Raw genomic sequence first — 16,866 nt, 5'->3', positions numbered from 1 at the left:
AAGAGAATTTCATCTTTTTTATTAATTCTGGGTTTGTAAATATAATTTATAAAGTCATTGAGGGCAATATCCAAAGCTGTGAGAATAGAGTTTTACTTGCACAACAGAATATGCTCTCTAGTTCCTCCATCTTCCTGTCCAGATTCATCCCAATAGGGTCTCTATACATTCCAAAGTAGATTTGAAATTTATTTTGCTAACTCTGTTTCACTGGTGGGGGTAATAGAATTAGAAAATAATTGTATTGTTTATTTTGTACATGCATGCTGCTGTAACCAATCTATTTATGGCAGTATAAATAAATCCTGAAACCCATGAAGAGAAAAATAATAGTGTGGTAAGAGAGACGTACGCTATAACCAATCCATGTAGATAAATTGAACATTAAAAAAAATATTAAGATTTATGGAGACAATCCACATTCTTTAGGGCTTTCCCCATCAATAAATTACAGAGTTATCCACCCATCCTTAAATCAGAAAAAAAACTACGGTATTAAATTCTTGAGCCCTATTCAATCTCTATTGCCTCTCCATCTAGTCATCACCCTTAAACTACCTTTTCTGCAAAATAATGGGAGCAAAACCAAGAAATGTCATATGTTTGATACAGCTTTTCGATGGAAAGACAACTTTAATGCCAGTGCAGCTAAGAAGACTTAAGCCTGTTTCAGTCATGGATCAAGGACAAGATGAAGCCAGAGCAAACATGATGCTAGGGTATATTTTTGAGTACAGATGAGAACATGGCCTTACCAGAATTACCAACAGTGGGGCAAGCAATAGTAAACTCAGAATATTTTTAAAAAATCTGCTTGGTGTAATGCCATTAGCTAATGCTAATATTATTTTTAATTAATTGCACTTGCAATTACACAATATCCTAGCTAAACAAATACCACTGATAGTGCCCTGCTTAAGTTGAAAAGTATTTACTGTATTAACAACTGATTAAATGACTGATTAAAAATAGATTGAGAGATAGAAAAAGAGCAGCTACAAATTAAGGGTTTGGTTCAGAGTTGGGCTCCTGCCGGTTCGGACTGGTTCGAGTGAACTGGTTGCTATGATTCTGTGAAGTTCAGCGAACCGACAAATCCCACCAGTAGCTGGCCCTGCCCACCCCACCCCGCTCCACCCTATCTCACTTCACCCACTTTGGCTGGTGGCTAAGTCACGCCCATGTCCAGATACTCTCTGGCTCGCTTGCCCAGACCACACAGCCAGGGTGATCTTCACGCTTGCCTGTATTTGCCATGTCCTATCATGCTGACCACGTGGCCCAGCTGATCTCCATGCCTCACCCACTCTGCTCACCCTGGCTGCTCACGAAGGTAAGGTGCTCATCCGAAGAGCAGCTCGGGGTGGACAAAATGAGACTCGGCTGCCTTTTGGGCCTGGCTCTTGTCATCCTTCCACCTGCATGCCACCCACTCACCCATCACCTTGGGTTGGGGCCCAGGGGACAAAAAAGTCCCCGGCTCTGGTCTTCCCTGGGACCTCCACTCGCATGCTGCCCACATGCCCCCCTCTGGCCTCAAACTATGTCCCCCCAGGCCAAAACAATTTATCCAGCCCATGACCTGCCACTCTCAGCCAAAGGGCCATGGAGGGGCAGCATGGGCCTGGTGGGGTGGCGGCATGGGAGCAGGAGGACCAAAACAGTTTGGGTAAGGTTCTTACCTGTAAGAAGTCCCATCTGGAAAGCACTGCAGCCAGGTTGAATCTCCGGCGTCTCTTAGATCTTGCAGCTGATTCTTCCAGTCCTTGGTGTTGGTTGAGCCTTGGTCACTTGCGGAAACACTCCATGTGCTCTCCGGGTCTGCAGCTGTTTTTCTTTGCTGCTGCTCTTGCTGGGAGAGCTTCTTGTGCAGAACAGCAAAATTTAGCAGCTGTGAGCCAACACTTTGGGTCCTGTAAGTCCTGTCCAGAAAACACTGCAGCAGAGAGTGGGTGGCATGCAGGTGGAAGGATGGGGTTCAACCTGACTGCTTCTCTCTGCCACAGCGTTTTCTGGATGGGACTTAGAGGAAAGTGGCAGCTCATGGCTGCTAAATTCTGCTGTGCTGTACAAGACACCTCCCAGCAAGAGCGGCAGTGGATAGAAGCAACCGCTGACCTGGAGAGCACGTGGAGTGGCTCCACGTGGTCTCTAGGTCAGTAGCTGGTTCTCTCCACTGCTGCTCTTGCTGGGAGGTGTCTTGTACAGCACAGCAGAATTTAGCAGCCGTGAGCTGCCACTTCGGGTCCTGTAAGTCCCATCCAGAAACTGCTGTGGGCCTGCGGCAGAGAAAAACAGCATTCAACTTGGCTGCTTTTCTCTGCTGCAGCATTTTCTGGGTGGGACTTAGAGGAAAGCAGTGGCTCACAGCTGCTAAATTTCACTGTGATGTGGAACACACCTCACAGCACGAGCAGCAGTGGAGAGAAATAGCTACCAACCTGGAGAGCACATGGAGCATCTCCCCAAGGACCCAAGGCATGCCCAGCATTAACAAGGGCCACAAGAATTGGCCACAAGATCAAGCAACATCTTGATGAGTAGGAGGCCTGAGAGAAAATTGATCCTCTGAGGGCCGCCTGCCTGGAGTACCGCCACTGCCACTCTGGAGCTTGCCCTTCGGACAGATCAGTAAATTCTTGCTTTGCTCCCTGGGAAGGGCTCCGTTGTGGAGGGCTGCATGCCCACACCAGGCGCTTTTTCTTGGTCCTCCCGCCTATGGCGGCGGGAGGAAGAAGTATGTGATGGAGAAGGTTGCCTGGAATGTGTGCGAACTTGTTTATGTATGAGGTCTTCTGCCTTGAGCAGAAGGTTGAATTATAAGATCTCCAAGGTACCTTCTAGCCTGTGATTCTAAAATCTCCAAACAAGGGAATTTGCTTAAATTGAGTGTGTGTGTGTGTGTGTGTGTGTGTGAGAGAGAGAGAGAGAGAGAGAGAGAGGTGGCTTCTTAGGGGTGCATTTTGGAAAAGTATCAAGAGAAATCTTAAAAGGACAGTCAATTTGGGATTAAATTCCAAATGAAATTGGGTCTTCAGGGTAAGGAGACATGAAGAACTTTCAACTGCAAGTTTCTAAAAATCTTATTAAAATGAATGTCTAGAGGCAGCTTTTTAACTTATTAGTCCAGAGGAAGCAAAAGAGATAGGCTATCTCTTAGGCAAAAAAGCGACGTCGAGTTGAGCACATCCACCCAGTCCCATGACCACCCAGCCACGCCCACCCACCCAGTCAAAAATTTGAAGCCCACCATTGGCTTGGCTGCCATTCCTCCTTACCCTATCAATGTCTATGGAGATTCTTTTAGGGAGATTACCCTATCAATATTCATCTGTACAAAGAAAGCAGACCCATTCAGCTGTTACTGAATAAAATGGGCAGCATGTGAATTCTTTTGTTAAGCCAGTGACACGAGCTCCTTGTACTCAGTTGTGTAATACCTGCCTGTGGGCTCATCCACACAGCTGCTTTGCCATGCTTTCTTTCCCAATTTGAAACCAGCAGAAATCACAGTGTAGCCATAATGCACATCTGGACCATGCTGTGGGGCTGCCTATATAGGAATTCCTCAAGACCTAATAAGGGTAGTTATTTATCATTTTCCCTGAATTAAATTTGAATAGCACTAACAGTGGAAAGAGTGGAAAAAGAACAGTGGAAAGAGTGGAAAAAGCCACTACCAATCATTGTAGAGGACATATATCAGGTTGGTGCTTGCAAAGTCTGGGCACTCTATCCAATTAATTTTTTAAATTGTTCCCACAAGATCTCAGAGTCTGTTGGATGGTAACAAAGAGTTCATCTTTCCTAGTTGCAAGGTACCTGAATTTGTGACAGATGTAGTTGTCACATTAAAAAAAATAGACTTTTTGGTGTGGTGAAAATAATGTTCCATTATGGAGTTCTTGAGTACCTCCACATAATTTCTCCAAAATGACCTATTAAATAGTCAACATATTAACCAGATGGCCACTAGGTGGCAGTAAAGAGGTAGAGGAGTTTTCACTCTGTTGCCATCTGATGGGTTTAAATTATGTAACCATGAGGCAACCCTAAATAAATGATGTTGAAGAATTGGAGTTTGACCCAAAGGTGCTGTTCAAAAGGCAACTGGACTTTGTTTTGTTTTTTCCTTGAAAACATTTTGCTTCTCATCCAAGCTTTTTCAGTTAGAACTGGAGAAGCTTCTTGGATAAGAAGCAAGATGTTTTCAAAGAAATCCCTTAGTCCATCTCTCACCCAGTTACCACACAATAATATCAGAAATAGTTTTTGCATTGAACATAGACCAGACAAAGAAAGTTTATGCAAGAAGCTGAAGCCTAATAACTAGACACTCAAAATATCCCCAATCGTAGTTTACTAAAGCAGAATTGAAGAAAATCACTGGATTACATAAATTATGAATACTTCTGGACATTTTTTGATGTCAGCTACAATGAGAAAGGTTTTGAAAAGTTAATTTCATACACAGATACAGTACTCTTTTAGACATATTTAGATCAGTTCCTTCATTGTATAATAAAAACAAATATAGCAGATGTTGTGCCTACATCAGAGGCCTTACAGCTGCATATATCTCTCCAACATTGGATGCAAATCACATGGATTGCTACAAATTATTATTATATATTTTTAAATGTGATAGAAGGCAAAATATGGGCTTTGTGGAAAATTGTAAATCAGAAAATGCAAATGCCTATGATTTCAGTTAGCATATTAATCTCAATATGCTTAAAGACTGCACAAATATTTGAGCCACATTATTTAATGGGATAAAGTAAATTTTATAAAGTTTATAAATGTATAAATTTTTAAATGTTATAAATGTTTATAAATGTATTTATTTTATAAAGTTTGGGCAATATAAACAGAACTAAATTTTGATACATCGAGAAAAATAATACTTATTGGCATGCTGGGAACAATATTGGGCAAAAGCAATAAAACATTATATAACACCCAGTCAAACTTCACCCCAGTGAAGCTGTTGAAGTGTTGTCCCGGTGTCTGGAAGCCGTACGGGTCTGGATGGGGAGGAACAGGCTCAAACTTAATCCCTCCAAGACGGAGTGGCTGTGGATGCCGGCACCTCGGTACAGTCAGCTGCAGATGCGGCTGTCTGTCGGGGGTGAATCATTGGCCCCGATGGAGAAGGTACGCAACTTGGGCGTGCTCCTGGATGGCCGGTTGTCCTTTGAAGACCATTTGGCGACCGTCTCCAGGAGAGCATTTTATCAGGTTCGCCTGATCCGCCAGTTGCGGCCCTTCCTGGACCGGGATGCCTTATGCACAGTCACTCATGCCCTTGTTACCTCTCGCCTGGACTACTGCAATGCTCTCTACACGGGGCTCCCTTGAAGAGCACCCGAGACTTCAGCTAGTTCAGAACGCTGCGCTGGGTTATTGAGGAGCGCCTCGAGCTCCCACATAACACCTATCCTGCGCAGACTGCACTGGCTACCTGTTGTTTTCGGGTGCGCTTCAAGGTATTGGTGACCACCTTTAAAGCGCTCCATGGCTTAGGACCGGGCTATCTACGGGACCGCCTACTGCCGGCTTCTATCTCCCATCGTCCGGTACGCTCCCACAGAGAGGGACTCCTCAGGGTGCCGTCAGCCAAACAGTGTCGACTGGCGGCCCCAGGGGAGGGCCTTCTGTGGGAGCTCCGACCCTGTGGAACGAACTTCCCTCGGACTTCGACAATTACCTGACCTTAGGACCTTTAGCATGAACTTAAAACTTATTTATTTCATATGGCTGGACTAGCCTGATTTTTATTTTTATTGGATGGGTTTTTAAAATTGTGTTATTTTATAGGGGAGTATGTTTTTTAACATTTTGGGCATTTAAATTAGTTTTTTAAGGGTTGTTTTAAATTATTGTGTGTATTTATATTTTATCTGCCTGTTCACCGCCCTGAGTCCTTCGGGAGAAGGGCGGTATACAAATTAAAATATTATTATTATTATTATTATTATTATTAAAAAAAGAATTATTACATCTGAAAAGTAATGTTATTAATGGTACTATGTGAAATTCAGTTATAGTTAAACGGAAGTGAAATGAAATTGACTTGAACATACAAGACCTGAAAATGTTTCAGATTGGAATTTTGTTTTTTGATTAACTTTATATAAAAGTGTTTTTCTTTTTCATATATACTGTATATATGGGATTTATTACACAACTATTTTGTCAGAGTTACTGCTAGCATTGGATGAATAGTCCCATTTGCTTACATCTTTATAGAGAACACTAACTACTGAACAAACTATATTCTTACTTAGAAATGAGAAATTGATATCTTAATATTATGATGTGCCAGAACACACAAATATACCATCCTGCATAAACTGAACAATAATCACACATTGAACAGAGGTGAGAAATTCAGAAAGTGTATTTTGATCCGCTTTTCAACACTCTTAAATACAACTTCCTCATCAGGAATCACTAGGATATCTTTACTACAAGTATTAGTAATTAGTTTCTGAGCAAAATATTATTCTTAAGTTGCTAACTGTATGTCATGTATTTTAACACTGCACAGACAAGTCTTCACACAGTACCCACAACTTCCTTGAATACCAATCAGTATGTATATGAAACTTAAAGCATAGAAAAAGCTGATAATTAAAGAAGCTAAACATATTCAGATAACATTTAATCACAAATATGCAACTCTCCTATGTAGTGTTTATGTTAAATGAGGAATTTTAAAGAACTCAGGAATGTGCAGCATGAAGTATAACACTGCAAATAATGCTTTTCTAAATAATGCAAAGACTTCCACTCGCCAAAGCCAAGCCAAATGATTTTTTCAGAAAGTCTCTAGAATAACAAAAATGACACATAGTGGAACAAATGTATGAAAAAATAATATATTCTAAATTGTGAAATGTTAACTTAGAAAAAAAACTTTCAGCTCTAAGATATAATTTTATTTGATTTATTATGCCAACCCCCCAAAAAACACTTAATTTATAGATTCCTTTTGCTATATCAACTTTATTATGCCTTAATGTTGATACTAACCTGACATTCCACAAATGTACCAGCAATGAATATGATGACTTAACTCATATAGATTTCACAGAAGATAATGTTGGAAAAGCTCTTCATAACTTGAAACCATCGCTATCTATTGGACCCAATGGACTATGTGCACACTTCTTAAAAAAACTTTCCACTAATATAGCAGAACCCCTCAGCATAATCTAGCATAATAAAGCTTTCACTACCAGTTCCCTTCCCAAACTTTGGTCACTAACCACAGTCATCCCTATCTTCAAAAAAGGAGGCCCCAGCTTAGTAAAAAATTACAGACCAATCTCTCTGTGCTGCGTCACCTGCAAAGTCATGGAATCAATCATCAACCAATCCATTACCTCACACTTAGAAACTAACAACCTACTCTCCAATAAACAATTTGGTTTCAGGAAAAAATTATCATGCAACTTACAACTTCTCCACTGTAAAAACATATGGACTACAAATCTTGATCAAGGCAAAACAATAGATGCAATCTACATAGACTTCTGCAAAGCTTTTGACTCAGTAGTACACGATAAACTTCTCCTAAAACTAAAATCCTATGGCATTTCAGGACAACAAGTGGTCAAAATTGGCAAAGCTCTATTAAATCCTGTTCCTGTCAAGAGTGGCGTTCCTCAAGGCAGCGTCCTTGGACCAACACTCTTTATACTATACATTAATGATCTTTGTGACCATATCTCAAGTAATTGTGTTCTCTTTGCTGACGATGTCTTATTTCTCTGGAATCCAATGGCTCCCTAGGACACACCATCTACCAGAAGAAAACACACACAAACCGCTATCTGCACGCACTCTCACACCACCACCCAGCACAGATCAACTCCGCAGCCAAGACACTCATCTCTAGAACAAAACGCTTAGCTGACGAACAACACCTAAAAACCGAACTACACACTCTCACAAACGTACTAACATCCAATGGATTCCAGAGAAATAAGATTACCAAACTAATCCAAAAAGAACCCCCCACTAAAATCCAAGACAGAGAACAAGAAAACGGCACAGCCCTCCTCCCATATATAAAAGGCACCACAGACAGAATCAGCAAGATCCTCCACAAACATAACATCAAGACAGCATTCTGCACAAACCAAAAAATATCCACCATCCTAAGAAACCCCAAAGACAAAATTGAGTTAGAAAATCAAGGAGTATATGAAATCCCATGCACCGCCTGCCCCACCACATACATTGGACAAACCAACAGAAGAATAAGTGCACGCATTGAAGAACACAAGAACTCAGTCAAAAAAGAGGAACCAACTTCTTCCCTGGTCCAACACTTTAAAGCCACAGGACACGATATTGACTTTAAAAAGACCAGAACTATCGCCAAAACTGAACACTTTAACAACAGAATAATCAGAGAAGCCATTGAGATAGAAAAACGCCCACACAGCATGAACAAACGAGATGATACCTCCCGCCTACCAGCCATTTGGAAACCCGCCCTTATTGACAAACGAGTCCCTAACACGAGGAATGACACCAGACCCACACTCACGAGGTCCACACAGGATGTCACCACCACACATCCACCCAGAAAGCAGACCCAAACCCACACTGATCAGGAAGCACGACCAAGGACCAGAAGCCAGACCGCAGCTGCAACATTAGCCATTTCAAACCCCTCCAATCCATACATGCAGCAGACTGACACCCACTATGAAGATGTAGCACGACCACGAACACGAAGCCAAACAGCAGCAGTGCAGCTCACCAGCTCAAATCCCCCTGCAACTCAGACTAATCTGAGCACAACCAAGCCCCCACCCAAACAGGACACACCCCCAGCCAATCAGAGCACAAAAAACCCCCCATCCAATCAGAGCACAGCCAAGCTCCCACCCAATCAGTTCAAACCCCCACTAGCAGTTAAAAAGGAAGAAACAGCTGCAATCACACATTGCTTCCAGAAGCACGAAGCTGAAGCCTGAAGATGACGAATGAGACTTCGTCGAAACGTCGCCAAGACACTTCCAATTTTACGCGGGAGAAAACCCGAATAACCAAAGACCTACATATATATATATATATATATATATGCTTATATCTCCTAATATTTACTCATATATATGTTTATATACTATATAATCTTTTTATATGATACTTACATATATTGTTGTGACAAAATAAATAAATAAAATAAAAATAAATACTGAATTGCCTTATTCTTGTTCTATCATGATTCTCGTGTTTTAATATCCTGCTTTTGTATAGAAATATAATACTTAAATTTATTTTTGTCTGGTTTTGTAGTTTCTGCATCTACAGTTCATCATGGATTTATGGATTGGGTATTTCTTTTCTTTTCTTTTATGTCATTGAAATATAGGGGTATTGAATAGTTATAAATGTTTAGAAACTATTACAGGTTCTATCTGTTCTATAAACTGTACCCACAATACTGCTTTATTTATTTATATTTATTTATTCAACAATGTATATAGTTTCCCATCTTATGAAATATAACCCTGGGTACCCCCAGCAACAGGAAAAAGAACTGAAAACAGTGGGAAAAAACTACAGAAGCTCTCAGGATGTCTAACCACAATTCATCCCCATCATCCACAAAGAACATTTCCGGTGCCAATGTCACCAATGCTTGTGGGAAAACCCAGATCTTTAATGCTTTTGGGAAGGCTAGAAGATAAAGGCGTATCTCTTCTGTATTTCAGGGGAAAGGATGTTCCAAAGGATAGGAGTGGGCTACCAAGAAGGTAGGTGCCATAAGATGGCAATATTTAAAGGACCTGGAGTTTGCTTACTCCTTCAGACTTAGTGCAAGAAGAAAAATATGCTTGCAAATAACCTTGTCCTGTGCCATTTAGGGTTTTAAAGGTGATAATCTGTACCTTGAATTGCACTTGGAAAGAAACTGGAAGTCAGTGCAGCTCCCACTGCAGTGATGTATCATGAGCAAACCATGGGACACCAAAAATTGAATGCTGCCCACACATTCCAGGCCAGTTGTAATTTCTAGTTGCTCTTCAAGGGCAGCCCTATGTAGAGTGCACTAAAGTAATCCAACCAGCATTTACAGTTGTTACTGACCCAATTATTTCTTTTTGAAGGGTTTGCATTGCCTTGTTGATATCATATAATGAAGGAAGCATCACAAACAACTGTTTTGGCTAGATTATTTTTTCACAAATAATCTTGCAGTATCCAATGTCCTTGGTCTCCAACAAACACTAGTTAGAGGCTAAGAAATATTTCAGTTTGGACACACTATGCATTAATTAAGCATGACAGTCAGTTTTATCCACAACTTTTTTACTTACCTTGTTGATTTTCTGCAGAGAAAATCACCTTAACAATGACAGTAGTAATATCCTGATGTTGGCTCTAAAATAATTCTCATATTACCAGGGAAGAGAATGTATGTTCTGTGATATAATAGGAAGTATTAATGCTTGTTTTCTATTTGGTTGAAGCCAATCTTTCCCCTTCTTTGAGTTTGGGATTCTTTTTAATTGCCCATATGGTCAGTACCTGGCATCCTTAGGTGAGAAAGGGGGGCAAATGTCATCACATACATGATGACATCATAACATGGTTACCTACTTGTATCAGTCATTGAAATGCAGCAAAGGTCATAGTTGTATTTGCTAAGATGGATGTTTTTTTTCCTCAGACCTCTTATTCCATACTACCTTTTCTTTCCTTTAGTCTTCTCTCCTTTTCCATGAATCCACCTTTCCTTTCCACCTATTATTCTTATTTAATCTTTTTCCACCACCCAAATAAATCCAATATTTTCCATGATAGTGTATGTTCATATTCACCTTTGATAGCTTGTTCTTATTACTTTTTCACTGTTGAAATTTAAATGATAAGCTCTCTTACAGCTAAAAGGGATAAGTTTTGTTTAGGAAACTCTGCAAAACAAATGTATCTTGGTATTATATTTACCTTTAAAACTAGCATTGTATCAGTTGCATTAACAACAACAACAACAAATCATATCTGTAAAAACTTCTCAATAATTTCTAAATTTCTGCTGTACGTTTCAGGAATTGCCCTTCCCATCCTTCAAAGTGGCAGGTTGTGGGCACAGGAGAAAGAAGAGGGAACATGTTAGCCGCATAAACAGGTTTTCTTTTTTTATCGCGTTTGGATCTCATCTATATTACTGGATCATCAAATAGCAAATATCATTTTATGATATGATGAGTATACATCAGTAAGTGAATCATATGCCACATTTTTCCCACCAGGAATAAAAAACAGGAGTTCAGCATTTACCTTCAGTCCTGTCCGGTAGCTTTGCACTCTTATTTGTTGTTCCAGCATTTACAGTTTCAGAGGATGTGCTTAGTTTGGTACTTGGGTCTCGTTTGGGTTTTGGTGGTGGTTGCTTCCGGGAGCAGCTACTGCTATCATCATCAGTGCCTCCAACAGAATGAAGCGATTGGGATCTTACGGTAAAGCCACTTGAACAAGGGTGGGGCAGTCTGTCCTGAGGTGCAGGCATTGTCATAAATCCCATACGAAAATGTTTGCCTATGTAGCTTCCCTCGCTTGCTTTCCCCACTTCACCACCTAAGCTGTAAAGAAAGCAAAAGCACACAGATAGATACTTTACCAATCAATCAATGAACTTTAGCATGGTTATTAGCCAATTCAGAGAAGACATATTTTGAAAAAAAAAAGCAAATAAATGTCATAATAAAGCTAAGTAATTATGGTTTGAAGTTGATGTGGTAAAAGTCCATATTTTATAAATGGTAAAAACAGAACAGCCACTAAGGGAGTAATGTTTAATTACTGTAGTCATAACCAGATTTCATGATGCTTAAAGTATGTGGTTTTAAATTGTTCATAATACTTGTTCTAATATTTAGGAAAAGCATTATTTCAGTATAACATAAACTTGCAGTCTCCTTATTTCATGCAAACAATTTCATGTAAACAATGAACAACGGTTAGTACTTTGTTTAAAAACCTTTCTGAATCATTATTAATTTCACTTAATATGATTTGGATTCAAAAGACGAAAATTACAATCGCAAGTGGAATGTGAGATCACTTATATTAAGCATAAATTATCTTATCAGGAATCTGTAGTTTCCTTCATTTTAGATAAATCTCCAAATCCTGTCATGTACGAATTCCTTCCATTTTTTTTTTGTCCTCATCAAGAAAGTGGGCAGGTAGAAAGAATACAGAGTGATGGAAAAACATGTATTGGTTACCACTTTTAAAGCGCTCCATGGCTTAGGGCCTGGGTACTTACGGGACCGCCTGCTGGTACCTTATGCCTCCCATCGACCCGTACGCTCTCACAGAGAGGGTCTCCTCAGGGTGCCGTCCGCCAAGCAATGCCGGCTGGCGGCCCCCAGGGGGAGGGCCTTCTCTGTTGGAGCACCTACGCTCTGGAACGACCTTCCCCCCAGTTTACGCCAAATATCTGACCTTCGGACCTTTCGCCGGGAATTAAAAACTCATTTATTTATTCAAGCGGGATTGGACTGATTTTTTAAATTCTAAATTTTAAAGTTTTAATCCTTTGTAATTTTATATGGGGTATTTTAGGTTAGGTCAATCTGACGGTTTTAATTCGGCCATTATGGAATAGGTATTTTAAATTGATATTTTAACTTTGTATACTTGCTGTTTTTATTTTTGGCTGTACACCGCCCTGAGTCCTTCGGGAGAAGGGCGGTATAAAAATTTAAATAAATAAATAAAAAAAATTTGACAACTATCAAGCCAGCTCAAAAACACCATATTCAAACATTTTAAGAAAGAGAATGAAGTTTATAAAGCACAAAACTTTTTTCAGGGTTTTTGCCCCCAGGAAAGTAGAGAACAAATTTCAACATATTACCATCTTAAAAATAGTAATTGGGATCACTACGTGATGTGGTAATTACTTGAGTTTTGGCTGACTTTACAACCCTTTTTGTCCTCATCATTAAGTGGCTTCCTCCATTGATTTTTCTTGATGGAAGCTGGCTCACAAAATGGTGATTACATGTTTACTGGATACTGCAACTATCATATATACATGCCTGTCTGAATCTGAATCATGATCATGTGATCACTTGCTTGCTACAATAATCCTAAATGCGAGGATGAGTATTTAACTGAGTATTTAATATAAGCATCATTGCTGTTAAATAAGCAGGAACATTCAGCATTCAACATAAGCAGGGGCCTCTGGTGGCTCATCAGGCTAATGCAGCCTGTTATTAACAGCAACTGCCTGCAATATTGCAGGTTCAAGTCCCACCAGGCCCAAGGTTGACTCAGCCTTCCATCCTTTATAAGGTAGGTAAAATGAGGACCCAGATTGTTGGGGGGCAATAAGTTGACTTTGTATGTAGTATACAAATGGATGAAGACTATTGCTTGACATAGTGTAAGCCGCCCTGAGTCTTCGGAGAAGGGCGGGATATAAATGCAAATAAAATAAAAATAAATAAAAATAAATTCAGAGTGCTTTGTGAATGGCACCCATATCCAATATTGATTAATTTGGATTTTTTTATGTTGTATTTTTTAAAATAGTTTAGTATTTGAAAAGACGAAAATTACAATCACAAGTGGAATGTGAGATCACTTATATTAAGCATAAATTATCTTATCAGGAATCTGTAGTTTCCTTCATTTTAGATAAATCTCCAAATCCTGTCATGTACGAATTCCTTCCATTTTTTTTTTGTCCTCATCAAGAAAGTGGGCAGGTAGAAAGAATACAGAGTGATGGAAAAACATGTATTGGTTACCACTTTTAAAGCGCTCCATGGCTTAGGGCCTGGGTACTTACGGGACCGCCTGCTGGTACCTTATGCCTCCCATCGACCCGTACGCTCTCACAGAGAGGGTCTCCTCAGGGTGCCGTCCGCCAAGCAATGCCGGCTGGCGGCCCCCAGGGGGAGGGCCTTCTCTGTTGGAGCACCTACGCTCTGGAACGACCTTCCCCCCAGTTTACGCCAAATATCTGACCTTCGGACCTTTCGCCGGGAATTAAAAACTCATTTATTTATTCAAGCGGGATTGGACTGATTTTTTAAATTCTAAATTTTAAAGTTTTAATCCTTTGTAATTTTATATGGGGTATTTTAGGTTAGGTCAATCTGACGGTTTTAATTCGGCCATTATGGAATAGGTATTTTAAATTGATATTTTAACTTTGTATACTTGCTGTTTTTATTTTTGGCTGTACACCGCCCTGAGTCCTTCGGGAGAAGGGCGGTATAAAAATTTAAATAAATAAATAAAAAAAATTTGACAACTATCAAGCCAGCTCAAAAACACCATATTCAAACATTTTAAGAAAGAGAATGAAGTTTATAAAACACAAAACTTTTTTCAGGGTTTTTGCCCCCAGGAAAGTAGAGAACAAATTTCAACATATTACCATCTTAAAAATAGTAATTGGGATCACTACGTGATGTGGTAATTACGTGAGTTTTGGCTGACTTTACAACCCTTTTTGTCCTCATCATTAAGTGGCTTCCTCCATTGATTTTTCTTGATGGAAGCTGGCTCACAAAATGGTGATTACATGTTTACTGGATACTGCAACTATCATATATACATGCCTGTCTGAATCTGAATCATGATCATGTGATCACTTGCTTGCTACAATAATCCTAAATGCGAGGATGAGTATTTAACTGAGTATTTAATATAAGCATCATTGCTGTTAAATAAGCAGGAACATTCAGCATTCAACATAAGCAGGGGCCTCTGGTGGCTCATCAGGCTAATGCAGCCTGTTATTAACAGCAACTGCCTGCAATATTGCAGGTTCAAGTCCCACCAGGCCCAAGGTTGACTCAGCCTTCCATCCTTTATAAGGTAGGTAAAATGAGGACCCAGATTGTTGGGGGGCAATAAGTTGACTTTGTATGTAGTATACAAATGGATGAAGACTATTGCTTGACATAGTGTAAGCCGCCCTGAGTCTTCGGAGAAGGGCGGGATATAAATGCAAATAAAATAAAAAAAAAAATAAAAATAAATTCAGAGTGCTTTGTGAATGGCACCCATATCCAATATTGATTAATTTAGATTTTTTTTATGTTGTATTTTTTAAAATAGTTTAGTATTTGAAAAATACTAAAAATGGCACACATTTTTACTACAGCAAGTGGCTGCCCAGTCCTAGAGCAAAATGCCTACACAATAGTCACAACCCTCATTCTATTCCAATTCTTAAAATGCTGGAATTCTGCCAATCTCTGCTTGGTATAAAATGGAAAGATTAACCACACACTTCTTTCAAACAACTCATCAATTGGATTATTCTTTTTAAACTAGAAAAATTTAAGCTGAGGAAGCATGGATGCAGCACCTGTCACATCAAATAATCTCTCACGCACAGACACACTTGGTTCTTCTGCATATTTGTATCAGAAAGCTCTGGTTTTTTTAACCTAGGATTATGTCATTTATTTGATTTAGTCCCCACCCCACCCCCATTTTTTAATTTTTTTAAAGTAGATGTTTAAGTAGGCATTTTTCAATAGCTGTTGTAGAGTGGCAATGAAATGAATGGTAGACTGCCACAGCTCTTTGTGACACCAGTCTTCCCATTAGATGCTATGATTAACAAAATTTTAAAAATATTGAAGACTGCCTCCCCATACTCAGTAACATGAGAGCAGACACATTAAACTCATATGGGCTTATTTCTGAGTATTTCTGTAATTTTAAAGCAAAAAACCAATATCTTAATGATAATAGGACTAAACAATGAAACAAAATGTAACTGAGTAGAAAACAAAAAACAATGATTTCCCCCCCTCTGTTCTTTAAAACAACACCTCTGTGGTGAAAGTAATGCTCACAATTTGGGGAGTGGGTGGAGTAAGATTGTGATTATGTAGGATACTTATAAATATAATTGTATAAAATATTCCATAAATACTGTTTTCATATCTTAAAATTAAGCATGCTTAAAACCTTAGTAACAAACTTCTTTTCTGCTTTTTGTTGTATCTTCTACTTTATATCTTTACATTCCACTGAGAATCAGCTTGCTGAAATGTTAGTAAATTCTATAAAGATAGTATAATATAGCCATACAAACAAACTGGCATGTTTTCACTGATTTCTAAATCATGAGGTAATTAGTTTCAGTTCCTCATGAATGTTAATGCTAAACGGACGAAAAATAGGATGTTATAATGAAAGCTGAAACTAGTTTTGTTTCACCTTTAAATCAGATAAAGGTAAAGGTTTCCATGTCCTCCTCTAGGGCATGAAGCCAATGTTGTCTGAATACCATTTCTCTGGTCATGTGAGCAGCATGGCTATCTGCCAAAGGTGCTGTTACCTTCCCACCGAAGTGTATCTATTAATCTACCTGCATTTGCATGCTTTCAAACAGGTCAGCAGGAGCTGGGGCAGGAATGGAAGCTCATCCCATTGCACGGTGCTTGTGTCTCGAACGCAGGATGTCAGCTTTCCAGCTGACAAGCTCAGTGTCTTTAACCATCACATCCCCTCTTAAAATATATACTCTTCATTTATCAAGATCCCATCTCGCAGAGTTTTCTTATTAGAACAATCCCATTTGGCACTTTATTTAGTAACATCACTTTGATCTAGGAGCAAAAATGCCATACATAGAGAATTTTGATTTCAATAGTACAGGAATACTGCAGTACCAACTCTAGGAGATATTTTGTGTTGAGTTGGTGAGATACTACCTGGGCCCATAACCCCCCAGGAAGCTTCATCATCAACTAGACTTCAACCTGGATTCCTCAATCCCAACACAACACTGGAAATCTATACACTGAATGAGTATAAGAATAAGTCTGAATGAGTCCATATCAATCAGTAGAA

At 39.5% G+C, this 16,866-nt stretch overlaps 1 protein-coding gene across 1 annotated transcript in view; it reads right to left on the bottom strand.

Annotated features, from left to right (window-relative positions):
- NYAP2 (neuronal tyrosine-phosphorylated phosphoinositide-3-kinase adaptor 2) overlaps positions 1-16,866 on the bottom strand; it is a 269,362-nt gene that overhangs the window by 52,796 nt on the left and 199,700 nt on the right. Inside the window, exon 3 of the mRNA XM_058189134.1 lies at positions 11,308-11,609. Coding sequence (XP_058045117.1) covers positions 11,308-11,609 — 302 coding nt within the window. The remainder of the gene's footprint in view (positions 1-11,307; positions 11,610-16,866) is intronic.

This window comes from Ahaetulla prasina, chromosome 6 (assembly GCF_028640845.1).
Source record: "Ahaetulla prasina isolate Xishuangbanna chromosome 6, ASM2864084v1, whole genome shotgun sequence".
NCBI classification, from domain to species: Eukaryota; Metazoa; Chordata; class Lepidosauria; order Squamata; family Colubridae; genus Ahaetulla; species Ahaetulla prasina.
The sequence above is the reverse complement of the archived record's forward strand: the minus strand, read 5'-3'. Positions and strand labels throughout refer to the sequence as shown.